At 59.9% G+C, this 26,424-nt stretch overlaps 15 protein-coding genes across 15 annotated transcripts; 6 read left to right on the top strand and 9 right to left on the bottom strand.

Annotated features, from left to right (window-relative positions):
- Positions 1 to 68: 68 nt before the first annotated feature.
- Positions 69 to 2,315, bottom strand: SDRG_01224 (hypothetical protein; the record flags this gene model as incomplete). Its single annotated transcript, XM_008606741.1, has 14 exons — positions 69 to 250; positions 300 to 345; positions 392 to 520; positions 565 to 633; positions 685 to 755; positions 804 to 855; positions 901 to 1,148; positions 1,191 to 1,277; positions 1,321 to 1,411; positions 1,464 to 1,601; positions 1,644 to 1,763; positions 1,812 to 1,916; positions 1,973 to 2,091; positions 2,141 to 2,315. 14 exons carry the CDS (start codon positions 2,313 to 2,315, stop codon positions 69 to 71), a joined length of 1,632 nt encoding a protein of 543 aa, XP_008604963.1.
- Positions 2,316 to 2,738: 423 nt separating this feature from the next.
- Positions 2,739 to 3,590, top strand: SDRG_01223 (hypothetical protein; the record flags this gene model as incomplete). The annotated part of the gene is made up of 1 exon (XM_008606740.1): positions 2,739 to 3,590. The coding sequence occupies one exon, from the start codon at positions 2,739 to 2,741 to the stop codon at positions 3,588 to 3,590; it is 852 nt and encodes a 283-aa protein (XP_008604962.1).
- An 80-nt stretch (positions 3,591 to 3,670) lies between these two features.
- On the bottom strand, positions 3,671 to 4,462 carry SDRG_01222 (hypothetical protein; the record flags this gene model as incomplete). The annotated part of the gene is made up of 1 exon (XM_008606739.1): positions 3,671 to 4,462. The coding sequence occupies one exon, from the start codon at positions 4,460 to 4,462 to the stop codon at positions 3,671 to 3,673; it is 792 nt and encodes a 263-aa protein (XP_008604961.1).
- A 585-nt stretch (positions 4,463 to 5,047) lies between these two features.
- On the top strand, positions 5,048 to 6,022 carry SDRG_01221 (hypothetical protein; the record flags this gene model as incomplete). The annotated part of the gene is made up of 1 exon (XM_008606738.1): positions 5,048 to 6,022. One exon carries the CDS (start codon positions 5,048 to 5,050, stop codon positions 6,020 to 6,022), a length of 975 nt encoding a protein of 324 aa, XP_008604960.1.
- A 57-nt stretch (positions 6,023 to 6,079) lies between these two features.
- Positions 6,080 to 7,461, bottom strand: SDRG_01220 (hypothetical protein; the record flags this gene model as incomplete). The annotated part of the gene is made up of 4 exons (XM_008606737.1): positions 6,080 to 6,508; positions 6,561 to 6,891; positions 6,942 to 6,987; positions 7,035 to 7,461. 4 exons carry the CDS (start codon positions 7,459 to 7,461, stop codon positions 6,080 to 6,082), a joined length of 1,233 nt encoding a protein of 410 aa, XP_008604959.1.
- Positions 7,462 to 7,919: 458 nt separating this feature from the next.
- Positions 7,920 to 9,276, bottom strand: SDRG_01219 (hypothetical protein; the record flags this gene model as incomplete). The annotated part of the gene is made up of 3 exons (XM_008606736.1): positions 7,920 to 8,460; positions 8,507 to 8,767; positions 8,813 to 9,276. 3 exons carry the CDS (start codon positions 9,274 to 9,276, stop codon positions 7,920 to 7,922), a joined length of 1,266 nt encoding a protein of 421 aa, XP_008604958.1.
- Positions 9,277 to 9,976: 700 nt separating this feature from the next.
- SDRG_01218 (hypothetical protein) lies at positions 9,977 to 11,507 on the top strand. Its single transcript, XM_008606735.1, has 2 exons — positions 9,977 to 10,619; positions 10,670 to 11,507. The coding sequence occupies exons 1-2, from the start codon at positions 10,028 to 10,030 to the stop codon at positions 11,401 to 11,403; spliced, it is 1,326 nt and encodes a 441-aa protein (XP_008604957.1). The 5' UTR covers positions 9,977 to 10,027; the 3' UTR covers positions 11,404 to 11,507.
- Positions 11,508 to 11,819: 312 nt separating this feature from the next.
- On the top strand, positions 11,820 to 12,653 carry SDRG_01217 (hypothetical protein). The gene is made up of 4 exons (XM_008606734.1): positions 11,820 to 12,090; positions 12,146 to 12,337; positions 12,382 to 12,517; positions 12,564 to 12,653. The coding sequence occupies exons 1-4, from the start codon at positions 11,924 to 11,926 to the stop codon at positions 12,582 to 12,584; spliced, it is 516 nt and encodes a 171-aa protein (XP_008604956.1). The 5' UTR covers positions 11,820 to 11,923; the 3' UTR covers positions 12,585 to 12,653.
- An 891-nt stretch (positions 12,654 to 13,544) lies between these two features.
- Positions 13,545 to 15,556, top strand: SDRG_01216 (papain family cysteine protease containing protein; the record flags this gene model as incomplete). Its single annotated transcript, XM_008606733.1, has 5 exons — positions 13,545 to 13,779; positions 13,831 to 14,386; positions 14,433 to 14,854; positions 14,911 to 15,094; positions 15,145 to 15,556. 5 exons carry the CDS (start codon positions 13,545 to 13,547, stop codon positions 15,554 to 15,556), a joined length of 1,809 nt encoding a protein of 602 aa, XP_008604955.1.
- A 19-nt stretch (positions 15,557 to 15,575) lies between these two features.
- On the bottom strand, positions 15,576 to 17,503 carry SDRG_01215 (hypothetical protein). Its single transcript, XM_008606732.1, has 5 exons — positions 17,302 to 17,503; positions 17,016 to 17,250; positions 16,873 to 16,969; positions 16,759 to 16,828; positions 15,576 to 16,706 (listed from the first exon to the last, which is right to left on the bottom strand). The coding sequence occupies exons 1-5, from the start codon at positions 17,485 to 17,487 to the stop codon at positions 15,624 to 15,626; spliced, it is 1,671 nt and encodes a 556-aa protein (XP_008604954.1). The 5' UTR covers positions 17,488 to 17,503; the 3' UTR covers positions 15,576 to 15,623.
- A 107-nt stretch (positions 17,504 to 17,610) lies between these two features.
- SDRG_01214 (hypothetical protein) lies at positions 17,611 to 19,718 on the bottom strand. The gene is made up of 5 exons (XM_008606731.1): positions 19,454 to 19,718; positions 19,013 to 19,409; positions 18,867 to 18,963; positions 18,758 to 18,827; positions 17,611 to 18,712 (listed from the first exon to the last, which is right to left on the bottom strand). The coding sequence occupies exons 1-5, from the start codon at positions 19,664 to 19,666 to the stop codon at positions 17,642 to 17,644; spliced, it is 1,848 nt and encodes a 615-aa protein (XP_008604953.1). The 5' UTR covers positions 19,667 to 19,718; the 3' UTR covers positions 17,611 to 17,641.
- Positions 19,719 to 19,798: 80 nt separating this feature from the next.
- On the bottom strand, positions 19,799 to 21,819 carry SDRG_01213 (hypothetical protein). The gene is made up of 6 exons (XM_008606730.1): positions 21,518 to 21,819; positions 21,257 to 21,473; positions 21,111 to 21,207; positions 20,998 to 21,067; positions 20,338 to 20,958; positions 19,799 to 20,290 (listed from the first exon to the last, which is right to left on the bottom strand). The coding sequence occupies exons 1-6, from the start codon at positions 21,806 to 21,808 to the stop codon at positions 19,838 to 19,840; spliced, it is 1,749 nt and encodes a 582-aa protein (XP_008604952.1). The 5' UTR covers positions 21,809 to 21,819; the 3' UTR covers positions 19,799 to 19,837.
- Positions 21,820 to 21,937: 118 nt separating this feature from the next.
- Positions 21,938 to 23,851, top strand: SDRG_01212 (hypothetical protein). The gene is made up of 5 exons (XM_008606729.1): positions 21,938 to 22,046; positions 22,092 to 22,458; positions 22,508 to 22,604; positions 22,644 to 22,713; positions 22,759 to 23,851. Exons 1-5 carry the CDS (start codon positions 21,963 to 21,965, stop codon positions 23,827 to 23,829), a joined length of 1,689 nt encoding a protein of 562 aa, XP_008604951.1. The 5' UTR covers positions 21,938 to 21,962; the 3' UTR covers positions 23,830 to 23,851.
- A 41-nt stretch (positions 23,852 to 23,892) lies between these two features.
- SDRG_01211 (hypothetical protein) lies at positions 23,893 to 24,578 on the bottom strand. Its single transcript, XM_008606728.1, has one exon. It carries the CDS (start codon positions 24,543 to 24,545, stop codon positions 23,952 to 23,954), a length of 594 nt encoding a protein of 197 aa, XP_008604950.1. The 5' UTR covers positions 24,546 to 24,578; the 3' UTR covers positions 23,893 to 23,951.
- Positions 24,579 to 25,051: 473 nt separating this feature from the next.
- SDRG_01210 (CAMK/CAMKL protein kinase) lies at positions 25,052 to 26,398 on the bottom strand. Its single transcript, XM_008606727.1, has 2 exons — positions 25,438 to 26,398; positions 25,052 to 25,387 (listed from the first exon to the last, which is right to left on the bottom strand). Exons 1-2 carry the CDS (start codon positions 26,338 to 26,340, stop codon positions 25,127 to 25,129), a joined length of 1,164 nt encoding a protein of 387 aa, XP_008604949.1. The 5' UTR covers positions 26,341 to 26,398; the 3' UTR covers positions 25,052 to 25,126.
- Positions 26,399 to 26,424: the final 26 nt, after the last annotated feature.

Here is a 26,424-nt window from a genome sequence, read left to right as displayed (position 1 = left end):
TTTCCTAGTCTTGTAGGGTGTATAAGTTTGGTATTCCATTTAGCACGAGGTTTAAATATGCTCGACACTCATGGCTGTTTCCGCGTCATGCGCTGCGCTTGCCGCACGAGGTGGTTGAGCGACGTGTCGCCTTCGTCGAGCACGTCCACTACGACGGCAAACATGTCGGACACGTCGGTGAGAGAGAGCGCACCGCGGTTGTGCAAACGGGCGTTGACGTCGTCGATGGCTTGGTCGATCGAAGCCAACGCTACGCAACAAGTCCATGGTCTCTACCTCCGACGCCGAAGATGATGTACCAAAGCGCCCCCGTGGCGCTTGCCCAAACTTTTTCCGTTGCCGAAGCTACGTCATTTGGCGATGGCCGCAGCGACCAACGGTGTGGTAGTACCTTGTGGACGGCGGTGGGGCGCACGGCCGAGACGTCGTCGTTGAGGCGCTCGTCGTTGTGCGATGTGAGCGGGTGCGTCAGTTGGTAGCGCAAGTTGGCCATCGCCGTCTTGAGCTTGACTTGTTGCGACTACGCAGCATGGTTCTACCTAGCGTATCGCGGTGGGCTTGCACCTCTGAGTTGGGGGCCAACGACCGCGCTAAAAAGTAGGACGGGACGTCGTTCTGCACCGCACCCGGGTCCTACGCGCGCTGTTCATTCCTCGATGCATCATTTTCGAACGGTATTTCGACCTTGCGTCGGCGCGCCTTGGTCGATTGCGGTCCGCTGGTCTCGAGACCGACGCCCGTCAAGAAGGTCATGTCTACGTCGCGCTGTGGGCTCGTCGTCGTCCGCGTCGTTTGCGCTCTACCTGGCTCGGCCACCGCCTCCGGTGCCTCTTCGTCGTGCTGCCGCAGTGGTTGCTATGAACAACCTGTCGTGGATCCACACAGCAAGTGTCGTCATACGCGCGGCGGAAAGATGGTCGCGAGTTCGGGCCGCGGCGCAGGGTCAGCGAAGAGGGCGCGCTTGCCTTTGGCTTTGAACTCGGCCGTCGTCGGAAGCAAGTCCTGCTTGACGCGCGCGATGCTAACGTTCTTGTACGACGGCTTCTTGCGCTTTGTCTCTGGGTACGCGATGACAATGTTGAGCTCCACCTCGCGTCCGTCACACTCGCTCATGATCGGCACCGGGTTGTACACGAGCTTGGTCTTGTCTAGTGCAAGATGACAACGTGTCCACAATCGCGGAGGGGCACCTTGGGTCTGGACAGCCGCGTGGGCGAGCGGGTTGCCATAGAGGACGAGTTGCGAGAGAACGCGCAGCTGCGTGAGGGCCCTGATGTCTAGCGCAACGCGTGTGCTTCAGTGCGATGGCAGGACGCGCACCGTCTTCGCTGACGATCTTGTTGTGGGAGAGGTTGAGGTAGGCGAGGTGGTAGAAGCCGGCGCCTTGCTTGTCCCCGAGTGCCAAGGCGCTCTATCCACACGCTCCTTGAGAACCAACGCCATGTGCTGCAAGCGTGTACGACCTCGGGGAACTCGGAGATCTTGTTGTGGCTCAGATTGAGGTTCTTCAAGCGCGGCACGACCGCGAGGAGAAGGAAGATGCCCGTGCCATGAATGTTGTTGCGCTCGAGCGACAGCGTCTCGAGCCGCGTGAACCGGTCCTGAGCAAGACGTCAAATGACGGCAAAGCAAGGAGATGGTACCATGATGGGCGGCACCGATGTGATCCAATTGCTCGCCAAGTAGAGTTCGCGCAGCTTGGGTAGCTTGGAGAGCTCTTCGACGTCCTTGCTCACGAGGCAGTTGAACGACAGATTGAGCCACTGGTTGTGCGTCTGAGTAGTCGTATCATTGCGTCTACGTTATCGTACCTCCAAGCACTCAAAGCCCGTGAGGTTGTCGATTTTGTGCAGCGCGTTGCACTGGAAATCGAGCTCCTTGAGCACGGGGAAGGCGCCGAGCGGCTCCAGTGGTGCCTAGCGTCGCCGTCGTTTGAGTTCGATATTGTATGTGTGAGTATAGTGCAAGAGACTTGGTTGTCGCTCATGTCGAGGAAGAGGAGGTTGGTGAAGTACTGGAGGTCGTCCGAGACGACGGCCGTGATGTTGAGTCCGTTCACGTCGGCGCGCGATGCCTCCTCGGGAAACTCGACTAGGATCGTAGATGAAATAAGATCTGAGTGGGCTTGACGACGCGATACCACGGCACGTGTCGAGGAGGAGGAAGCCGTCGAGCGACACTGGCACTTTTGCGACCGGCGGTGCGACGTCTTGGCGCACGCGCGGCGTCTCATAACGTACTTCGTCGTCGAGGCGCAGTGAGAACTGCTTCATCGGACTCAACCGCTCGTCGTTGTGCGGCGATACCTTGGCCATCAGGCCGGTGGTGTTGGGATTAATTATACATCGCCGGTTTCATCGCATCCCAGGTGATACAATTGTCTGCGATGGCATCACAGCTAGCAAGACACGCTCGCCGATACAACTTGTCCACGCTTCCAGGCTCTGTACATCGTGTCAGCGTCGCTGCGTGAGCTCAAGCACCAGCCATCCATTCCAGCTCGAAGGGTCTTAGAAGCGGTCTGCCAAGTATGCCAAAGTAAAGAGACGACGACCCTCCTGCACGAATAGTCGCAGCTACGCCGTAGCGAGGCGGTACCCTGGTGTGCTTATGCCGGTTCAGATCGGAGCGCAAGTTGCCCTTTGGCGTGCGACAGACAACTTGAACTTCCGGATACGGTATCCGGGTGTCAAAACTGTGGCGTGCCAATTGCAGATTTGCTCGGTTTTGTCATCATCATGTTGGGTCGTCGTGTCATCGGTCGTAGCCTGGTCGTGGGGCGCTTCAGCACGTTGGCGTCGCCGGCCGAGTTCGTCGTCGAGCGCCTCTCGGGCGACCTCGAAGGCGTCGCGCTCATGACCATGTCCCGTCCCGCCGCTCGCAACGCGCTTGGGCAGCAGATGATGCGCGAGATGCGCGCCGCCATGGACTCGGTGCGCTTTGACACGAGCGTCCGCGTCGTCGTCTTGCAGAGCACGGTGCCGCGCGTCTTCTGCGCCGGCGCCGACCTCAAGGAGCGCATGGCCATGACGCCCGAGCAAGCGGCCGCGACCGTCTTTGGCCTTCGGTCGGCCTTTACGGAGCTCGAGCAGCTCCCGATGCCGACGATTGCCGCGATCGAAGGTGCGGCGCTCGGCGGCGGTCTCGAAATGGCGCTGGCGTGCGACTTTCGCATCGCGGGCGCCAAGGCCCTCTTGGGTACGCCGGAGACGGGCCTCGCGATCTTGCCTGGCGCGGGGGGTACCCAGCGCCTTCCGCGTCTCATCGGCCTCTCCAAGGCGAAAGAGCTCATCTTTACATCGCGCAAGATTGATAACATCGCGGCCGAGCGCCTCGGGCTGGTCGACTACGCTGTGGCCGAGAACGAAGCGCTGACCAAGGCGCTGGACCTCGCCAAGGAGATTCTGCCCAACGGCCCGATCGGCGTCCGCATGGCCAAGGAGGCCATCACCAAGGGCATTGAAGTTGACCAAGCGAGCGGCATGGCCATCGAGCGCGCTTGCTACGCCCAAGTGATCCCGACCAAGGACCGCCTCGAAGGGCTCCAAGCCTTTCGCGAGAAGCGCAAGCCCGTGTACAAGGGCGAGTAGAAATGACGTCCGTCGAATTTTGAAAGGTCTAATCCTTGGCAGTCTGTCATTGTTGCAGGTCCCACGAAGTATGGTGTCCCTTAAGTAGCATTAGGGTAGTAGGGACTCGTCGTATTGCACATGCTTTGAACAATCGCGGCGAGTGAGAGCGTCGTCTCGAGGTTGATGAGCCCATCGCAGTCGGGGTACGTGTACGCCTTCATCTTGGCCAGCAGCGTCGCGCACGTCGGTACGCACACCGCATTCACCATGGACCACGTCAAGTTGCTGAACGGGATAGTGTTGATGTCGAATGTGATGAGCGTCGGTACAAGCGCGCTCCTGGCCGTCGCGCCGCACGGCGTGCTCGGGTCGTTGAGGCCAAGGTCCCGCGACATGTTGTCGTACTGGCCGTAGCTGCAGTAGGTGCCTGTGCGGTTGGGCGGCCGCGTGGCGACTGGGACCGTCGCGACGTTACCACCTTGCGGACAGAGGTCCATGGCGATTGACCCGATTGAGCGCACGCTGCCATCGACGATCGTGTCGCAGGGCGGAAAGAGGTTCGCCTTCATCGCTTGGATGGGGCCGTAGCACGTTGACGTGCAGTACGAGTTCAAGGCGCTTGTCGCAATGCCTTGGAGCGGGCGGTTCTGCACGTCGAGAGCGGTCGGCGCGAGGAGGCCAAGCACGGTCAAGAGGCACGACTGCGACTGGTTGGTCGCGTTCTGGTAAGCGAAGGACCGGACGGCGCTGAGCTGCGCGGGCGAGCAGTAGTAGGACGAGAGCGCCGACGACTGCTTCTGCATGACAGAGACGAGGCTCGCGGTGAAGAAGAAGGCGCTTGCGACGACGATGATGAACACGCGCTGCCGCACGCGCTGGAGCGATGGCATGGAACCGTGGCGAAGCCGGCGCTGTCGGCTGCGCGACCGGATACAAGCCGGATAACTGAACCATCCATTCGAAGCACACTCAAACTCAAGCCGCCCCGCTTATGGGCAGCGTCGACGCTGACAACAGACTGAAGAGGGTCGCAGTCGTCGACGGAGCTCAGAGGCTCGAGCGTGCAGCTACCTCAACCAGGACCCATGACCCATTCAAATCCAATGCGCCTCTACGATAACGTTAGCAGTTATTTGTCGCTTCAACTTGAACGCTCGAGCGCCGGGCAGCACGCTCTGGTACTCGGACAGTATCAGAGTCTGTGGGTTGCTGAACTCCGTACTTGGAGCTGGGAAGCTCTCCTCTGGCCTCATGCTGAGGCAACGACGTGGGTCGGCAGCTGACGTGGCAAGCCCAGACGCGCATCCGCTAACCTGGGTTATCCGGATATCGTAGTTTCCAGACGTTTCGAGGGGCAAATCGTGTTTTCGAGGAGTTCCAGAACAGTGTTCGCGAATTCCTCGCCTTTTTCATCGACTTCTCTATATCAAAATGGCCATTGCAGCTCATTTCCCAATTTGCTATCGAGCTGCAACATGAGCTACATGGAGAAGCCCCGCGCGGGGCCAACGGAGGCGACGCCCACGGCGATCGACGCCTACGCGATCGTCAACATGCCAACGCCCGAGGGCAGTGTGCAAGAGGTCTCGATCGACGCCGCACACGACGCAGCCAGCGTGGATAGCATGCAAGAAGAAAACACAAGTGAGCCCATGGCAGCCGACGTGCCCGGCGAGGAGGCCCACGCGGAGCTTCCTACGGCCATCACACAAGAACCTTCAAGCGTCGAGATGACGCCTGAGACTACGACAGAGCTTGATGGGCAAGTGCCAGAGCAGCAGACTCAACGCGATGTATCAGCACCGCGTGACGAGGAAAGCACAACAGAAGAGCCAAGCTCCCACGAACAACGAGCAGTGCACGACAAGGACCACGTCGCTGCAGAGTCGACGACCACGCCGTCAAGTTCGACGTCCCGAACCAGTACCCCGTATGCATTCAAGCGTGTGCCCGTCGTGTCGAGGGAAGAGCAAAAGCGCGCTACGGCAGTCAAGTCCCCAGAGGCGACACCGCCACCAAGAACCGCGCATCCGCAGACATCCATGCCATTTATCTTCATGCAGTCGTCCCCGTCGCCGACGCTCGAGAGACAGAGCCACACCACGCAGCAGAAAGCTCGCACTTCGCCACAGTCCAAGCACATTCGCATCGTCACGCCGACGCAGCAGCCGCCGTTGCAGCGCAAGAAGCCCGTGACGGTCACTGTTCGCGTCAACGGTGTGCCCGTTGCGCGCGAGGTCGTGGGCGACGAAGACATAGTGTTTGACATTGAAGCCCCGCAGCCGCCGCACGTCGACTACGCCGCCGAGATCGCCCGACTCCAGCGTCTCCAAGAGGCCCAAGAAACGCGCGACCGCCAGCTTTGGCTGTCGCGAATGGGTGTATCCCACCGCCCCACGCTGCACGAGTCTTCTTACAATGCCCAACCTCGCGTGTACTGCATGTACTAACTAAACACTACTTCGATCTTTATATTCCTTAGCGAGCTTGTGCTACTTTGTACCTTCTTACGAGCGCGCCTCAAACACGATTTCATCGCGAAGGAGCTTTTCGATCTCGGCGGGGGCCATGCCAAGGACGGACTCGAGGCACCACTTGGTATCCGCGCCGAGCGGCTTCCCCGGCCACTGGGTGCGACCCGGTGTCCCGCTGAGCTTGGGGCTCACAGCCGGAATCTGGAGCGGCTTGGCGTGGCCCGGGATGGTCACCGACTCGAACATGTTGCGCGCCGCGTAGTGCGGGTCCGCCGCCATCTCGGTGATCGAGTTGATGGGGCCGACGGGAATGCGTGCGTTGTCGAGCTGCACCAAGATGTCTGCGAGCGGCAGCGACGCCGTCCAGCGGCCGATCGCGTCGTCAATGTCAGCTTGGAACTGAACGCGCTCGACGTTGGTCTTGTGCACCTTGAGCTCCGGCGTGCCAATCAGATCCATAAGCTAGCGACAAGATATGGCATGACGTGGATGTCGCGCACCCATACGAGGATACCTTCATGTAGAGCCCGTCCATGTTGGCGCCAATTACCACGTGCTTCTTGTCAGAGGTCGGGTACGTGTTGGAGGGGACGATGCCGGTAATCGTCGAGCCCGAGCACTCGCGCACCGCTCCGTTGTACGAGTGCTCGGGCACGATGGCCTCGAGGACGTTAAACATGGATTCGTAAATGGCCACGTCCACGACTTGTCCTTGGCGGGACGACGATCGCTCCTTCCCGACAAGAGCCATTGTGATGCCCAGCGCTGCGTGGAGGCCCGCCATCGTGTCCCCGAGGCTCAAGTTGGGGCGCGCGCTCGGCCGATCGGGGAAGCCGTTGACGTACCTAGCCACCCCACGTATGCAGACTCGTGTCTCTCTTGTGAGGTATCGTACCGGAAGCCGCCGAACGCTTCGCAGACCGAGGCAAACCCAGGCTTGGCTAGTCAAGAACGAGGCTTACGTTGCCATACAAACCATCTCGACTACCTTTGTACGGGCCCGTCTGGCCGTACCCACTCACACGCGCATAAATGAGCTCGGGGTTGGTGGCTTCAAACTCCTGCGGCCCGAGGTGCCACGCCTCCATCTTGCCCGGTCGGAAGTTCTCGATGAAGACGTCGCTCTTGTTGACGAGCTGCTTGACGATGCCCCGCCCGTCCGGCGTGTTGAGGTCGACGCACACGCTGTGCTTGTTGCGCCCGATCGAGTACCACCACAGCGACGTGTGGTTCTCCGCGTCGATGAGGCGCATGTCCCGGCACTGGTCGCCCGTGCGCGGCTCAATCTTGATGACTTCAGCGCCAAAGTAGGCGAGGATCATGCCCGCGAACGGCCCTGCGATGAGGTGGCCGCACTCGATGACGCGGAGACCGTCCAGCGGCAGCTTGCGGGCGACGGACGACGAGGAAGGCATGTGAGCGTGACGTGGACAATTGTGGAATGCGTAGGATTTTAGCCAATCCACATCCAATCTGTCACTCGCTGCGATGCCATTGGGCGACTGATTGGCCAAACGCTGACAACCGCAGACAGACGCACCTGGGTGACAACGGACGCCGCCACCGTCCACGCGTCCACGGCCATGCGAGGTGGAAGGTCCGCGCCGCCGTCGCGTCTGCCGCATCCGTGGAAGTTGGGGGCGACGCGGACACGCATCAGCTGCGACTTGAAGTCAGACGCTCGGGATATGGACATGCGCTTTTTCAGAGCTGCCTCTCGTCTCTGCAGCCAATGTCCTGGCAGCGGTCGAGAAGGAACCTCTGCGAACGACAGCGTCGATGGGCGGCTGAGCACCTCCACCGCAAACTTTGCTTCCTCATTCGATGTGATTGCGCATTGGCGGGGCATTCTTCTCGGTTAAGATACGAGAACTTAGTGGGCGCGCAACTGGCACATGTGGTCAAAGTCCATGGTGGTGTACCGGGCGAAATGCTCCTCAAGCTGTGCGAGCGGGCAAAAGATGCAGTCGAGGCCCGGTATCGGGAGCTGCTTTTCGTTGATTTGGAGCTGGACGACGTGGTCGGCCTCGTTCTCGCACGCGTAGAGGACGAAAGCAATGTTGGCACCGAACGGCGACACCACTGCGCTCTTGAAGTGGCGCTGGGGCTGCAACGCCGCCGCTTGGAGCGGCCGATCGCCCTTCTTGTAGCCCAAGAGACTGCTTAGCGGCAAGATCGTCTCGGCGTGCGCAAATCGAAAGTGGCCCTGGCGCTGGCCTTTCCTGTCGCGCACGTCGGCCAAGCCCGAGAGCATGCTCGACAAGAGCGGTGCAGCAATCTCGTGCGCGAGGGGGTTGCCGTAGCTCTTCTTGTAGTACGACTTCAAGTCCTTGTAGTACTCCATGGACTCCAAGAGATCGACGCCAAAGAGGCTGCACCACCGATCGTGGCGGTGGTGCACGGCAACGTCAAACCTACGATCGCCATCGTCTCGTCTCGTTGCAGAGGTATTAGTCGTACGCGCAAGCTTCGTAGGCGGCATCGAGATCGCTCGCCGTCAGCGACGGAAGCTGCAGCGCCGAGCGGAACTCGTCGACGTTGGCTTGCATCGACGGCGATGCCGGGAACGACGCGTACTCGGACCACGCAGTGCTGTTGTTGTCGACAGCAGCCGTAAACTGCGGGCAGTTGTCGAAAAAGCGAAGCTCGACGTCACGGCCTTTGGGGGCCACTTGGTACGCGACGGCGGCTTCATCGCCCCGGAAGAAGCCATGCGCAAACCTACAAGATGGTTACGGCAGCAGCCGCGTCTAGTTCGGCACGTACGCCTGGGCACTCTGCGCGGTCCGTGTCTTCCACGTGTGCTCAAACAAGTAGGCCGTCTCGTCGTAGCGGGCTTGGAATCCCAGACCAAACTTTTGCCGCACGCGATCGCCGAGACCGACGAGCTCGTCGACGCCGGCCGGCGCGAGCTCGGCTTCGCGCGCCAACGGGAACTCGTGCTCGACGTCATACGTATGGAGCCACTCTGGCACGGGCGATGCCAGCGACTGGAGCTTGGCCGCGATCGATGCGATCTTCGTGATGACCTTGGCCGTGGGGTACCGCGTGCCATGGCGCACGACCATGTTGACGTGGATAGGCGCGCAGCCAGCGGGCGCTTCGATCTCGAACGGCTCGGCCTGCGAGTAGTACGGCGTCTTGGTCGCGAGGCGCTGCGTCAGTTCAAAGTCGACGACGGGCACGTGGCGCACGGCCATCGCCGCTGTCGCCAGCAGGACGATGCGCATGGTCGGATCCGTGGAATAGATTTGCAAAGCGACCCGCACTAGAGTTCTTATACCCGATGATGAGCCTCGTATCTTTGGAAGGCAGGCGAAGATTTGGCTCGAGCTGCATAAGCACGCTGCACGAACGTACCAGTACCATGCAGGTACGTCGACGTCGAACCGTTGGTCCCGAGTAACGCCATCCTTCGTGGCGATCGACTCATTTCACGGAGCGTGGCCATGGGTCCACGATGCGATAAGATATAGATCTCGTGCATGACGCGTGCGACATTCATCGAAGTTGAAGTCGTTTGGCATTTTGCGGGCCCAGGCCCAAGGGGCGTCCGGTGCTATGTACCTTGGTAGGAGTGTGGAGGTTGTGTGTGAGGCTTTGGGCCTCGCTGCGTCGTTGGCTGCACGTACGTCATTGCTTATGCACCGCTTGTGCGTGCAGTAAACAAGATCGGTGGTGGCGGCAATTGCTCTTAAATGCGTGGTCGTAGAAAAAGGGTGTGACTCACGGCCCCGTCATCTGCTACATAAACCAGAGGCTGGGCGGCGTCCGGATAACATCACGAGGCGCGACTGCTGTCGGCTACAAATGCCGTAGTGCGTGCCATGTGTCGCCAAGCAAAACAGAGGAACGGGTTCTATCCGGATAATGTCAGCGTTTCCGTACGTCGCAATCAACGTGTTTACGAAAGCGTCGAAAGCCGGAGTAGCGGCCGGAGGCGCCATCCATCGAAAGGCCCGATGTCACTTTAGCTTTCGAATGTGGTCCAACAAAGCCAAAGCCGACGCCAGCGCGGGCCTCCTGCCTGGCCGCACGGTCATCGGGCCGCTCCTCCTCATGGCCACGACGCCGATCGCAGCCATCATCTTCGTCCACGTCTTCTGCACGGAAGGCGGTGCGATCATGCCCCTCGTCGACCGTATGAAGGCCGACGGCTTCTGGTCGACCTTGATGGAGATCTGGCCGACCCCATTCGACCCGGTCGCGTGGCAGATCATCCTAACCTTCATGGCCGTCCAGCTCGCGTTCATCAAGCTCATCCCGGGCAAGACGGTCTACGGCCCGGTCACGCCGGCGGGCAACACGCCCGAGTACACGTCCAACGGCTTTGCGTGCTACATCATTTCGCTCGCACTCTACTTCGCTGGCGCCTACTACGGTGTCTTTGAAGGCGGCATTGCGTACACGCACATGACGCACATCATCTCGGCGCTCAACGTCTTCTCGCTCCTCTTCTGCGGCCTCCTCTACGTCAAGGGCATCAACTTCCCGTCGTCGGCCGACAGCGGCTCCAACGGCAACATCGTCTTCGACTACTGGGCCGGCACGGAGCTCTACCCGCGCATCTTTGGTGCGTCTTTTGGATATCGGTGCCAATCTCTTATTCCTATGTGTCTGTAGGCTGGGACGTCAAGCTCTTCACCAACTGCCGTGCCGGCATGATGTTCTGGGGCATTGGCATCGTCTCGTACGCGTGGAAGCAGTACGAGATCCTCGGCTACGTCAGCGACTCGATGCTTGTCAGCGTCGGCCTCCAGCTCGTGTACGTAGCCAAGTTTTTCTGGTGGGAGGACGGCTACATGCGCTCGATCGACATCATGCACGACCGTGCGGGCTATTACCTCTGCTGGGGCTGCCTCGTGTGGGTGCCGTCGGTGTACACGTCGCAGACGATGTACTTGGTGCAGAACCCGGTTCACCTCGGCACGCCGCTCGCGGTCGGCCTCTTTGTCACGGGCTGCTTCATGGTCTACATCAACTACTGGGCTGACCAGCAGCGCATGGAGTTCCGCAGCACGAACGGCAAGTGCCTCGTCTGGGGCAAGAAGCCCGAATACATCACTGCGTCGTACACGACCGAGAAGGGCGAGAAGAAGGAGAGCTTGCTCCTCGCGTGCGGCTGGTGGGGCGTCTCGCGCCACTTCCACTACATCCCCGAGATCCTCGGCGCCTTGTGCTGGAGCCTGCCCGCGTGGGACAGCTCGCTCGTCCCGTACTTTTACTTGACGTTCCTCACGATCCTCCTCTGCGACCGCGCCTTCCGTGACGACGCCCGCTGCCGCGCCAAGTACGGCAAGGACTGGGACAAGTACTGCGAGCGTGTGCCCAAGCTCATCATTCCGGGTGTGCTCTAAGCCGTCCGACCCAAGTGCTAGCAGCGATAGCTGGATGTTGATAATGCAGTTAGCTCTCGCTTGTCATGATCGCATCAAAACAGCCTCGCTGTACACGAGGGGCGGACGTCCTGCGTCCTCCTCGCACTGTGCATCGCAAGACGAGCTCTGCATGTAGTCGATAGTGTCGTCCATCTGATGTGACTCCATCCTCGTCGCGAGCTCGTTGCAGAAAAGGCCGAGCAGGCGAGCTCGTGCTGCACAATGGCTCGCGTCAATCTCTGCGCCGGTGGGACGCCAGGCAATACTCTGCGCTGCTATGAATGGCTCCATGCTCTGATTCTCCATACGCGGCCATGACGAGCTGCGATTGCCCGGCTGATGCATCATCTGGAGAGCGTGCTGCAAGAGCTTGCCGAGGTCGCCGCTTTACGCAGCCGGATACGCTCGGTAAAGACCGGCGAACTTAGTCGAATGAGGTCGCTCGTTTTTTCTGGACGGCAAGGCCGCAGTATTGTTGGGTTGAGTAAACAGCAGCAGCATGGGCTCCCATCAATCGCGCATCACGGAGGACGACCAGACGAAGCTCATGAAGGAGCGCGAGGCTGGCCAGCAGCAGCCGACGGCCCAGGTCCGCATCTCGGCCGACCTCGTCAAGAGCCTCCACGAGCCTGCGGCGCCGGCGCAGCCCAAGGTTGCCGCCCCGACGTACGTCCAGAAAAAACCGCTGCGAAAAGATACGCCGTCGCTAACGCGCATGTAGGGGCTTGTCCAAGGAAGAGATTGACAAGCTCAAGAAGGAGGCGTACGCCAAGGGCGCTGAGGATGCCAAGAAGCGCATCGAAGCCGAGGCCGCCAAGAAGAACGTCCGTGTCATCGACGCCCACCAGGCCGAGATCGAAGAGAAGGAACGCGTCCAGGCGCTCGTCGACGAACTCAACAAGAAGCAATACCGGTACGCTCCGCAAGTCTGGATCCTGGCGCTCACGAAGTTTGTAGCGCTCCCGTCAACGACGTACAGTGCTCTTCGGAGCGCGAGGCGTGCTTCAAGTGCTACAACGACAACACCAAGGACGTCTTGGTCTGCAAGGAGATCGCCGACGCGTTCTTCCGCTGTGCAGAGAGCGCGACGACCGTACGCACGACCGCTCATGGCGCTCGCTTGCTCATGTCTCGTGTAGGAGTTCGTCAAGAAGCCGTAGAAGCTCGATAGGTTCTTCGTCGCCGAGACCCTGGTCGTGTCTTTTGAAATATAAGCCATTTACGTCCAACGCTTGCTATGTCCTATGCTAATGCTCTCAGCTCTTGCTCTAGCTCTAGCTGCAGGACCGCGCGTGCAAGGGTTCTGAAACCCTGCTGAGTATGGATGGAGATGCCTGTCATGACGTTCTTGGCGACGCTAATTAGTCGATGCAAAGCGACTTTGCACGTACTAGAACTTGAGACATCTTGAAACGCTAGTCACTCAAGTTTACGCCAGTTGATGTGTTATGAAGTGGTTAATCATTAGTAGGAAAATTCAGCTAGTGGCTCCACGGAAATCACCCCGATCTGCCTTACAGAGAAGTATAACTCAGTGGTATCATACTCTGTGTTTGCATCACGTCTATTTTGTGAAATGTAAAATTTCACAGGTAAGACTTTACCTACTAATGAGTTACTTATTCTACGTACACAGTGACGTATTGCTACAAGTACAAATGCGAGTTTTGGACCAGCGAATTCCCACATCTCGTGCGTTTGTTTGACCCTTGTATCGAATCCACCAATCAACAGACTTCCTTTTGGCATGTCACATTGCAACATCCGGATAAGATCTGAGGCGCCAGCTGCGTCGAACCAAGCCAGAGGAGCCAAGTCAGCTTGGCGTCGAGAGTCGACTGCAAAGCGAGTCATAGCTATTAGCCGTACCGCAAACCTGCCAATACGTAAGCGACTGCAGACGCTCGCCAGCCTTTTGCGGCCGGTCGGACTTGAAGTTTGCCGAAGCGGCGATGTCGTTCGCCGAAGCAAACAACATTCCGGTATCTTCTCTCGGCGCTGGACGGAGGCAATCTTTCGCGGCTCCTGATTGGCTCCAGGTACAGTGCACGGCCCGAGCCTTCCACGGATCTTGACCGCAGTCATTTCCCAAGCTGCCTCTTCGAGCTCCGACGACGACGATGCTGGTGCTCGGCTCCCTTGCCGCGCTTCTGACGACGGCGTCGGCGTTCACCAAGTGCCACCAGCGCCACCCGAACCGAACCCAAGTCCTCTTGACGCCGCGCCCGCACGAGGTGCTCTCGGCGAACGCGCTGCCCGACCACTTTGACTGGCGCAATGTCAATGGCACCAACTTTGTCACGGTCTCGCGCAACCAGCACGTGCCGCACTACTGCGGGTCCTGCTGGGCCTTTGGTGAGCGACATCGATTCATGACCGGATGCTAAAGATGTACTATACGAATAGCGGCGACGTCGGCGCTGAGCGACCGCATCCGCATCGCGCGCGAGCTGCACCCGGACGACGGGAAAGACCGCGTGCTTGTGACGCGCCAAGTCAACTTGTCGCCGCAGGTGCTGCTCAACTGCGACAAGGAGGACGAGGGCTGCCACGGCGGCGAAGGCCTGAGCGCATACCGCTACATCCACGAGCACGGGATCCCCGAAGAAGGCTGCCAGCGGTACCTGGCGACGGGCCACGACGTCGGCAACACGTGCACGGACATTGACATTTGTCGCAACTGCGTGCCGTCGAAAGGATGCTTTCCGCAGACGTCGTACGACACGTACCACGTCTCCGAATACGGCAATGTCGACGGCGAAGCCAAGATGATGGCCGAGATCTACGCCCGGGGGCCCATCGTGTGCGGTGTCGCCGTCACCGACGAGTTTCTCAACTACAACGGTGGCGTCATTGATGACAAGACGGGCCGCACCGACATTGACCATGACATTTCGATCGTGGGCTGGGGCGTCGCGCGCGACGGCACCAAGTACTGGGTCGGCCGCAACAGCTGGGGCACGTACGTACTCCCAACGCCGAGACAACCCTCTCAAATGCGGACGTAGGTACTGGGGCGAGGACGGCTGGTTCCGTCTCCGTCGCGGCAACAACAACCTCGGCGTCGAGACCGACTGCGCGTTTGGCGTCCCATCGGACAACGGGTGGCCCAAGCGCCACACGACGACGACGTCGCCAATCAAGGCGCCTGTCTGGTCGGGCGAGGTGCAGTCGCTCTCACGGCCTCGCCCCGTCGGCGGCAACCACCGGTCGCCCGTGCACTTTGTTGGTGGTGAAAAGGTGCTGTCGCCGCGCCCGATCGACGAGGTCGACGTCGCCGCGCTCCCCAAGCAGTGGGATTGGCGCAACATTGCTGGCACCAACTTTGTGACGTGGGACAAGAACCAGCACATTCCGCAGTACTGCGGGAGCTGCTGGGCCCAAGGCACGACCAGTGCCCTCTCGGACCGCATCGCGATCCTTCGCAACGGTACGTCTCAGCCTTGCCCAAACATGCGACATGTTCTAGTATGCTGTGTGGTGTAGCCTCGTGGCCTGAAGTCGCCTTGTCGCCGCAAGTGCTCGTCAACTGCCACGGCGGCGGCTCGTGCGAGGGCGGCAACCCTGGCGCCGTGTACGAGTACGCGCACAAGCACGGCATTCCCGACCAGACGTGCCAGGCGTATGTGGCCAAGGACGGCCAATGCTCGGCCCTCGGCGTGTGCGAGACGTACGCAAAGCAACTCTTCTTATCGCGTCCTAGGGAAATGCTGTGGCTAGGTGCTGGCCCACCAACTCGTCGTTTTCACCTGGTGCGTGCGTGCCCGTGACCAAGTTCACGAGCTACTATGTCGCCGAGTACGGCCATGTGCGCGGCGCCAACCAAATGAAGGCCGAGCTGTACAAGCGCGGGCCCATTGGGTGTGGCATGCACGTCACCGACAAGTTTGAACAGTACGATGGCGGCATCTACTCGGAGAAGCTGTGGTTTCCGATCCCCAACCACGAAATCTCGGTCGCTGGCTGGGGCTTTGACGAAGAGACGCAGACCGAGTACTGGATTGGGCGCAACTCGTGGGGCACATACTGGGGTGAGAACGGCTGGTTCCGCATCAAGATGCACGGCGACAACCTCGGCATCGAAGGCGACTGCGACTGGGGCGTCCCGATCCCCGATGGTTCGAAACCCTAAACCTCTCTACAAAGGGTCGTCCAGAGGAAGCATGCATGATGCATAAATGACATGATACAAGAAAAAGCTACTTCTTGATGGGGAAGCAAGGGAACGGCTGGACGTGTGGAAGTGAGTCCATGGCCTTCATGGCCTGCAGGAAGGGCTCGTTGACATCCAGCCAATTGGACTGAAGGAGGCCCTCGGTGGCGGTGACTTCCGTGTCCGACGGGTTGAACTGGTACGCGCTTTCGGGGTTGATGGCCCAGACATACCCGCCCGCATAGCCTGGCTGCCGAAGCACTTCGATCATGTAGTCTGTCACGCGCTGCGTCGTCTTCTTCGGGTGCAAGTCTTGCGCGTAGAGGCCGCCAAACTCACCGGGAATGAGCACGGCGTCTTGGGTGCCGGCGAGGAAGCCAAACATGTGGTTGGTCGTGGCCATCACCCGACTCAAGAGTGTCGCGTCGTCGAGCTCGACGTAGTTGGTGATGACGTTCCCGGCGCGCGTGCCGCTGGCGAGAAAGTACAGCTGCGGGTACACGGCCGGCGTGTAGTAGTGCGGCGTGTAGACTAGCTTCGAGGGAATCTCGAGCTGCACGGGGGCATCGCCCGCGCCTTCGAGCCCGCCGCCCCACCAGTCAAAGAACGAGAACGTGTCGCGACCGATCGTGAGTGTCTGGGCGCTCGAGATGCCTTCCACGAAGACGAGCCAGTTGGGGCAGCCTTTGAGGACGCGGTTGCCGATGATCTGCGCCATAAGGCGAAAGTCCACGGCCGAGCCATCGCCCCATGTCGAGAGGTGCGGCTCATTCTTGATGTCGACGCCAATGATGTTCCAGAACGCGTTGCTGCAGAACGCCTCGGTGAGCTTGTCGACGGCGAGGAGGAAGTCGGCTTGCGTGTACGGGGTCCCCGCGCTCCACGGCCAGCCGCCATTGAGCGTCGGCGTCAGTGTGTGGATATCGAGAAGGACAGAGACGCTGCGGTACGCGAGCGCCTTAGTCAGCGTGTCGATCGTCGAAAAGTACGACGTGACGTCGAGCGCGCGGTTGAGGTTCTGGTTGACAACGCTTTTGAGCGGCGGCGTGTTGGCGAGGATGCTGGCGACGCACAGGGGCAGGCGAATGCTGTTGATCTTGTGCTTGGCGAGAAATAGGGCAACCTCATACTGCAAAGTCGTCATGAGCCGCTGAGCGCGCAAGCAATAATGCGAGACCTACCACGGTCGTGCCATTTTGATCGTTCGTCCAGAGACCAAAGGGCACCGCGAGCGAGGTTTCCATGCCAAACCTACGCGACTTGAGACCTTGTTGACATGAGCCTCGATGTGGTACCAGTTGACGCCTTTGATGGCCATCTGGACGCTCTCGCCGTTGGGTCCTTCGGCAAAGAACTTGCCTTGTTTGCTCACGTAGTTGGGCAATGCGCATTCTACGTCATGTTGGCCCATAGAGTCGTATACAGGCGGGTCTCAAACCGGTCTTCGGGTACACGCTCGGATTCCCCACGACGCCATCGGAGCTCACGATCTGCTCATCGGAGCCGCTACCGCTGTCTCCTCGGAGGCCGCCAATCGCGCGGCGCCGGCGTAGTGCTTCTTGGTACGTATTGCGACGGGTTAGCATCGCGTCCCGAGCGTTGGACCCATAGGTCGTCATCAAGGCGACGCCAAGGACCAGGATCGCAGCGAGCAAAAGGAGTCCGGGCCATATCTACCACATATATAGCGTGAGGCATCGGATGGGTGGCCATGTTCGTCGCACCACAAGGCGACCGCGGAAGCGCACGGGTTTGGCGCTGCTCTTCTCGGGCGTGGCCCCGAGCGCTGGCCGGCTGCGGCTAGTAGCATGGGCTTCGTCGTCGGCGTCGCCATGGGCCTCGACGAGTACGCTGCGGTGGACGTCGCGGGGCGTCTCGATCGCCTTGTACTGGTCGTCCGACGGCTCCATCGACTGCGCCGTAGCCGGGATTTCCTCTAATGCGAATCCTCGACGCTCGCAACGCGCAATTTCTATTTATAGCGTTCCACTGGCATCTCAAATTAGCTTGACCGTTCCCCGTTCTCCAAACACTGTTTTAGATTCTGTTTGCAAAAGATATCGATTACGTAAAGCACGGAAAGCGACGGAGGTGCGGCAGCCGATCGAGCGCACGCAGGGCGTCGAGGTACACGTTGTTGACGTCGCGCCAATTGGGTTGCAGCAGACCTTCCGTCCAGTAGCCGGCAGTGTCGGAGGGGTTGAAGCCGTACCCGCTCTCGGGGTTGAGCGCCCACATGTACCCGCCGCTGTAGCCTTGCTCCATCATGATCTGCATGCACAGATTGACGACGCGCTGGGATGTCTTGTGCGGGTGCGCGTCGAGGGCGAAGAGGCCGCCAAACTCGCCAAAGACGATCGCGTGGCCTTGCGCCCGCAAGTACCCAAACATGTCTTGGGCGGTCGCGGACACCACCTGGCGCAGCTCGGCGTCGCCCCACTCGGTGTAGTTGCGCAAGACCGTCTCGCCCGCCTTGCGCGGCGCCGCGCTCGAGACCAGAAACGATTGCGGGTACACGGACGGGTTGTAGTAGTGCGGGGCGTACACGAGCTTGGTGGGCAGCGTCGTGATCGGGGAGGTGCCCGCCGCCTGGAGACCGCCGCCCCACCAGTCGTAGTAGTCAAAGCGAGTGCCGTTGATCGTGATCGAGTGCGTCTCGGCGTTGCCCTCGACGAACGCGAGCCAGTTGGGACACTTGGCCAACATGCGCTGCGCGAGAAGCGTCGCGCCGCGGCGAAAGTCCTTGGGTCCGTCGTCGCCCCACGTGGTCTGCCACGGCTCGTTCTTGAGGTCGACGCCAACGACGTTCCAGTACGCGTCTTCGCAGAGGTTGGTCGTGAGCGCGTCCATGGCTTGCAGCGTCACACTCTCGGGCGTGATGTCGCTGAACCACGCGTCGCCCTTGTCGGTCACCGAGAGGTAGTGGATGTCGAGGAGCACCGAGATGCCGAGAGCGCCGCACGCGCGCACGATGCTCTGGACCGCGCTCACGTAGCTCGTGAGGTTCAAACCCGGGCTCTCGTACTCGTTGACGACGTTGGCGTTGGGTGGCGTGTTCTTGACGAGCGCGTCGACGGTCAGCGGGAGGCGGATGCTGTTGAAGTTGTGCCGGGCGAGGAACGCCACAACCTCAAACTGCACTTGGATGAGCCGAGATGCATGCATATATAAAAGACGTACGAGGGACGTGCCGTTGTCCGGGTTGGCCCAGAGACCGAACGGGATGCGGAGCTCCGTCTCCATGCCAAACCTAAGGTGTCGTCAAGGAGAAGACACGAGAGAGTCGTACCAGTTGATGCCTTTGATGGCGACGGGCACTTTGGTGCCGTTGGGCGCCTGGGCAAAGAGGCCGCCGTTCTCGCTGAGGTAGTTGGGTAGCTTGCAGCCTGGGATATAATGCATGGATGCAATATGGCTAGTATGCGGGTCGCGTACCGAGGGGCGGGAACGAGGCCATGTTGGTGACTTGGCCGGCCGTGCCGGGCGTGCCGTCGTTGATCTTGCCATACAAGACGGGTGTTGGCGTCGGTGCCGGCGTTGGTTTTGGCGTCAGTGTTGAGGTGACAGTAGGGATGGGTGTTGATGCGGATGGCTGAACTACCGCAGGTGCGGGCGGTCGAGGCGTTGGCGGCGTTGCGCTTGTCATTACCGGAGCGACAGTTGGTCCTGATGTCCACGGTTGTGTGCTTGAAGGAGCAGGGACCACCATATTGTCCGAGGTAGATTGCGATGCGCCCTTGCCGTCCGAGCCGCCGCTGGCAACGACGAGCCCGAAAATGAGCCCAATGATACCGAGCACGGACACGGCGAGGATGGCCTTGCCACGTCGCGTCTATCTCATGGTATGGGCTGTGCCTGTTCATGGGCGGATGATACCTTGAGGCATCCTTGAGCCTTCGGCGCCGGCGCGAGAACTTCGTGGAGACCTACTTCGTGGTGGTCCTGGCGCGTCGGAGGTGTGTCGGCTTCCTTTGTCTCTTCGTCGTCGGGGATCATGCCCGATTCGTACCTGCCATACGAGACGACCCCACTGAAGGAGGCCCTCGCATCCGGCACAGAGCCCCTTGACGTCGGCGCGTTCGTTGCCATGCGAGTCGGATCCAAGAATGATCTCTCGAAGCAAATCCATGTCGAAGCAAAGAAGAATCTCGCATGATGGAACATTGCGCGAAGACGCGAGACAGAGTTTCCATATTCTGTTTTGAAAATATCGAAGCCGAGGTGATTGGATGCAATTCATTCGATATTTTTACAGGTAGCCTATGAAATACAAGGAAACTTGATCAAGTCGGCCATCGCGTCCATTTGCTTGAGCGCGTTGAGATACGGCTTGTTGACCGTGACCCAGTCAAGCGCCACGAGCCCTTCTTGCCACACGCCCTTGTGGTCGGACGGGTTGTAGTTGTACGCGGACTCGGGGTTGAGCGACCAGACGTACCCACCGGCGAACCCGGGCTGCTTGACCATGTCCATGCAGCTCTCAATCACGCGGCGCACCGTGTGATTCGCATGCCGGTCTTGGGTGTAGAGTCCGCCAAACTCGCCGAGGACAATCGTAGCTTTCTGGGGGCCCGTCGTGAGGTAGCCAAACATGTTGTTGGCCGTCGCGAGAACGACCGACTTGAGCGTCGCATTGTCGAGTTCTGTGTAGTAGCCAATGAGGTCGCCGACTTGCGTTCCGTCCTTGAGCAAGTACATTTGAGGGTAGACCGACTAGACAGAACGATGTACTAGGATCGAACCCGATAAACATCGCGTACCGGCGAGTAGTAGTGCGGGGCGAACACAATCTTGTTGTCGGTCGAGAGCGAAATCGGGTAGTCGCCGGCGTTCTGAAGACCCCCACCCCACCAATCATAGTACGAAGTGTAGACACCCGTGGGCAGCGTCATTGTATGGAGGTCGTTGACGCCTTCGACGAACGCGAGCCAGTTGGGACATCCCTGGAGCATTTGGTTGCCAATCAGAGTCGCGGCGACACGCCAATCGGTCGACGTCTTGCCGCCCCACGTCATTTGAGACGGCTCGTTCTTGAGGTCGATGCCGATCACGTTCCAGTGCGCGTCGTTGCAGAACGTCTTGGTGAGCGTGTCGACGGCCGAGAGGTACGACGCTTGGCTGATCTTGTCGCTGGTCCACTTGGGGCCAATGTCCGAGTTTGTGAGCACATGCAAATCCAAAAGCACGCTAATGCCGCGGTACGCAAATGCTTTCACGAGCGACGAGAGCAGCGAGAGATACGTCGACGGGTCAATGGCCTTGTTGCTGAAGACGTTGATGAGCTCCTTGTTGGGCACCCGGTTCTGCAAAATGCTCTCGATCGAGAGCGGCAGGCGCACGCTGTTAAAGTTGTTGCGCGCCAAGAACGACGCCACCTCGTACTAAGAAACCTCACTTCTAGCGTGCACTGTGCGACGTACCACAGTGGTGCCATTCTGCCCGTTAGCCCAGAGCCCGTATGGAATCGCATTGCCTGTCTCCATGCCCGACCTAGTTGGCCATCAAAATCCTTCGCGCAGTATCAAGTTGATACCAGTTGATGCCCTTGATGCTCACGGGCCGGTTCGTGCCGTCCGTGCCCACAATGTAGATCTTGCCGTTCGAGCTCACGTAGTTGGGCTGCTTGCACTCTGTGCGATGTTGTTACTTTTGAAAGAATGTGTAGAGAGATGGTCGTACTGGACGCTGGGTACTTGACCGGGTTGCTTCCCACGGCGGGATCCACCGACGCGCCAACGCCGTCTTGAATGGCTCCGGACGGTGCGGCGGGCACTGTCGCACCATTGCCCGTGCTCAAGTCGCTCGACTTTTGAGCAACAAGCTTGATGACAAAGTACGCGACGACTGCTGCACAGCCGGCAAAGAGAACGAGGAAGATGCACCGCCGACGCCAAATCTACGATGCGAACGTGGGCGGGTGCTTGCAACGGCGTGATGTACCATGCCGCAGCTAGGACGTCCCTCGTCGGTTGCCGTCTTCTTTCGCGGGCGGTGGCCTGGCATCTGTTGAAGCTCGCCTTGGATCGGGTCGGCGTCGTCCGGATGCCCCGGCGCAACTTCGTCGTCGTCGATAGCGCCCGACTCGTAGCGCTTGTAGGCAGCCGGGCTCGCCGAAGGACGCCGGCCCGCGTACATATCATCTTCTTCTTCGTCCTGGTGGCCGCGGGGACTCGTCATGCGTGGGCTTGTCTCCATGCTTTCCAAAATGGCTCGTTCTTCCACGGGGTGCATCTTGTTCCATCGAAGGATACGCAAAACACTGTTTGAAACAGCGCATGAAAGATGCGATGAAACACTGTTCTCAAACAGTGTCTAAAACAGTGTTTAAATATGCGTTTCGCGAGAGGGCAGATTCCATTGCGATCTTTGCAAGCGTCACCAAGGGATGGCACCCCGGACGAACTTTGAAGGCTACGAGTCGCCCGATGAAGACGCTGATCTCGCATCTTCGGTGCCGAGCTGCCTCAAGGTACTCACGTGTGGCCATGAGGCGTTGTGAAAGCCATGGGCGTAGACGACACGAGCCAAGGTCGTTTTGGGTGTCATTATCATTGGCGTCGTCGGACTCATTCTCGGCCTCGTACTCGGCCAAGGCGCAACAGCGGCGCCAGCCAAGCAGCAGGAGGTAGCGGCTCCAGTTGTTAGCCCCACGATATTCGTGACAACCACACCGCCGACGCCACCCGCGACCACGCAAACACCTACGCCAGTTAGCCCTCTGCGCGTCACGACGAAACCACCAGCAACAACACTACCACTGACGCCAAAACCAACGCCGGCACCGACGCCGACGCCGACACCCGTCTTGTATGGCAAGATCAACGACGGCACGCCCGGCACGGCCGGCCAAGTCACCAACATGGCCTCGTTCCCGCCCCTCGGTACGCGACCCGCATACTAGCCATATTGTATCCATGCCTTATATCCTAGGCTGCAAGCTACCCAACTACCTCAGCGAGAACGGCGGCCTCTTTGCCCAGGCGCCCAACGGCACCAAAGTGCCCGTCGCCATCAAAGGCATCAACTGGTACGACTCTCTCGTGTCTTTTCCTTGACGACACCTTAGGTTTGGCATGGAGACGGAGCTCCGCATCCCGTTCGGTCTCTGGGCCAACCCGGACAACGGCACGTCCCTCGTACGTTTTTTATATATGCATGCATCTCGGCTCATCCAAGTGCAGTTTGAGGTTGTGGCGTTCCTCGCCCGGCACAACTTCAACAGCATCCGCCTCCCGCTGACCGTCGACGCGCTCGTCAAGAACACGCCACCCAACGCCAACGTCGTCAACGAGTACGAGAGCCCGGGTTTGAACCTCACGAGCTACGTGAGCGCGGTCCAGAGCATCGTGCGCGCGTGCGGCGCTCTCGGCATCTCGGTGCTCCTCGACATCCACTACCTCTCGGTCACCGACAAGGGCGACGCGTGGTTCAGCGACGTTACGCCCGAGAGTGTGACGCTGCAAGCCATGGACGTGCTCACGACCAACCTCTGCGAAGACGCGTACTGGAACGTCGTTGGCGTCGACCTCAAGAACGAGCCGTGGCAGACCACGTGGGGCGACGACGGACCCAAGGACTTTCGCCGCGGCGCGACGCTTCTCGCGCAGCGCATGTTGGCCAAGTGTCCCAACTGGCTCGCGTTCGTCGAGGGCAACGCCGAGACGCACTCGATCACGATCAACGGCACTCGCTTTGACTACTACGACTGGTGGGGCGGCGGTCTCCAGGCGGCGGGCACCTCCCCGATCACGACGCTGCCCACCAAGCTCGTGTACGCCCCGCACTACTACAACCCGTCCGTGTACCCGCAATCGTTTCTGGTCTCGAGCGCGGCGCCGCGCAAGGCGGGCGAGACGGTCTTGCGCAACTACACCGAGTGGGGCGACGCCGAGCTGCGCCAGGTGGTGTCCGCGACCGCCCAAGACATGTTTGGGTACTTGCGGGCGCAAGGCCACGCGATCGTCTTTGGCGAGTTTGGCGGCCTCTTCGCCCTCGACGCGCACCCGCACAAGACATCCCAGCGCGTCGTCAATCTGTGCATGCAGATCATGATGGAGCAAGGCTACAGCGGCGGGTACATGTGGGCGCTCAACCCCGAGAGCGGGTACGGCTTCAACCCCTCCGACACTGCCGGCTACTGGACGGAAGGTCTGCTGCAGCCCAATTGGCGCGACGTCAACACCGTGTACCTCGACGCGCTGCGTGCGCTCGATCGGCTGCCGCACCTCCGTCGCTTTCCGTGCTTTACGTAATCGATATCTTTTGCAAACAGAATCTAAAACAGTGTTTGGAACCAGCCAAGACAAGACCCAAGATACGAACGACAACGATGAGATAGGATTACGAGCGGGTAGATGGACTACTGACAGAGAGATTAGATGCACGTGGCGAGCGTCTTGGCGGCGAAGCGGTACAGCTGGTACACGCGGCGTTCCGAGAGCTTGGCCATGTCCATGTTGGGCATTGTCGCGTGGAAGAAGTTCCAAAAGACCGTCTGGAGGCGGACTTGCTCACGCTGGGGAATCTGCAGCAAGATGAAAAAGATGTACTCGTCGCCCCATGCGTCAATGATGTCTTGGAGCGTAAAGGCCTCGGTGATCGATTGGTCGTCGGCCTCTTGGCTCGTCGGCTCGTCGCTATCGGGCTCGGGCTCGTCCAGCGTCTCGATTTCGGTCTGCTTGACAAAGGTCGAGAACACTTCCGGGTCGTCTTCCAGCATTACAGAGAAGTCGATGCTCTCGAGGGACGTGAGAAGCTCGCCAATGCTCTGCGCCGGCGTGCGCATGTTGAGGATCACGCTCTCGAGGTCGTCCCACTCGACCATGAGCTTGGCAAGCGGCGAGCAGAGGGGCAGGCGCGGGCTGCCATGCAGCTCGTCGTCATCATCATCGTCGCCCTCATCTTCGCTCTTGCGCCTCCTTCGCAGCGGGAGGAGCACGTCGTCCTGGGCTGCGTCGATCGAGTACATGTCGCGACCGTCTTCTTTTCGGAAATGCAAGCGGTCGCCGGTGTACTACTTATGGGAATTCCAGCGTAGTGGGTGCGCTTTCGATATTACTCGAATTAAATACCTTGGGTTTTGTATGCGGAACAGCAGCCGCGTTCAAAGATTTCAATAAAGTAGCAAGCGCCGGCGGAGGAGGATGCGACGACCAGACTTCAAGTTTGCTTGACATGATTCGTCAAACGCAGCGCCAGGCCATCTCGTCATGCCCGCGTCTCGAGCGTGGGACTGCACCACGCGTACTGCGTGGCCTTGCCCATCGCCAAGGCGGTCACTGCCGAGACGCCAGGGTCCGATCTTGCCATGTTGAAGTGGCCGCGGAGCATCTGCGGGCGGAGATGTGTGGCCTATCGCCCTCGCGCTCTGCATGGCACTGCGATCTTGTCGTCGTTGATCTGTGGTCACGGTGCGCTTCAAGGAGCTCAAGGTGACGTGTGTCCCTCTGTGCCCATTGCGTCACATCTTTGCGACAGGAAGGGGATGGGTCCATGAAAATTTAGTAGCAACAAGTTCGCGTCGACGACGGCAAGACGTTCATCAATAAGTTAGTTTGACGCGAGCGCGCGGGTGAGGGCGTTGGCGACAGCAAGCGCCGACATGCGGAGCTCGGGCTGCTCGGCGTTGAGGAGGCTGCGGAAGAGGTCGTACACGATCGGCGGGAATTGCACCTCGCGCACGCAAATGTAGCACTCGGTCTGGAGGCACTCGCGGTCGTACGCGTGGCAGAGCAGGTTGTGGCGCCAGTTGGCATCCATGAGCAGCGCGTACTCGCCCATGGGGTACCCAAAGCAGAGCAGTTGGTAGAGCTACATCAGAACGACGTCAGGAACGATGGTGACGATGAAGCGCGACGTACGAGCGTGCCGGCAGACCACATGTCGGCGGCCGCGCCATCAAAGGGCTCGCGTGGCGGCGGCGATTGGTTGTGGCGGCGCACCTCGGGCGGTGCGTACAAGGGTTTGCATTTGATGAGCATCGTACCACCGCCAGCACGACCGTTGGCGTTATCGTTGAAGAGGCAGATGGCGCTGCCAAAGTCGAGGATGCGAGGCGTGAGCGTGCTGTCGATCACGACGTTGCACGGGTCCAAGTCCAAGTGCGCGACGTCGTGGGCGTGAATGTACGTGAGGCCTCGGACGATGCCAAGGAAGAGGCGCAGCGCTTCCTGGACCCACACCTCGGCGACCATGCGGTCCTTGAGCTCCTCTTGGATGCCTTGGAGGTCGGCTTGATGGCGAAGCTCCTGCATGCGCACGCGGGTGTACGAGAGGAGGCTGCCGTTCGACACGTAGTCGGTTGCGATGTACTCGTTCGCTTCATCGTTCGAGCACTCCCACTGCAGCAAATGCGGGTTGTGCAGCACACCCGTAAAGCCACCGGGCTGCAGCTCCCGCATGACTCGGATTTCGTTCTCGACGTCATCGCGCTGGAGCAGCAGTTGGTGTCGATCCATCATCTTAACGGCGACCATGTACCGCTGGCTGGCTTCGTCCGTTTGGTCGGCTTCGTGCACAGCAGGTCGCGTGTAGTAGACGCCGCCCATGACAACACCGCAGCGGCAGGTCGAGAGCACGGAATTGCCGCTCGGGAACGCGACGACGTCCCGCCGCTGCGGGTTCCATGGCAGGAAGGACTGCGGAACGTGCAGCTGGAATGCAGGAAAGCGGTCGGGCTGCCCGCGGTGCTCGGTCGTGATGTACGTCGGGCGGCCCTGCTGGCGGCGGTACAAGAGCTCGGCTTCCTCGACCACAGCTTCCATCGTCCGTTCGTCACAGTCACTTGAATGCTGTTCATTGCCCCTCGCTCGCGTGCATTGCGCGTTTGTATTAAAATATCTTGATAT

Source organism: Saprolegnia diclina, assembly GCF_000281045.1.
Source record: "Saprolegnia diclina VS20 unplaced genomic scaffold supercont1.3, whole genome shotgun sequence".
Taxonomy (NCBI): Eukaryota; Oomycota; class Saprolegniomycetes; order Saprolegniales; family Saprolegniaceae; genus Saprolegnia; species Saprolegnia diclina.
The sequence above is the reverse complement of the archived record's forward strand: the minus strand, read 5'-3'. Positions and strand labels throughout refer to the sequence as shown.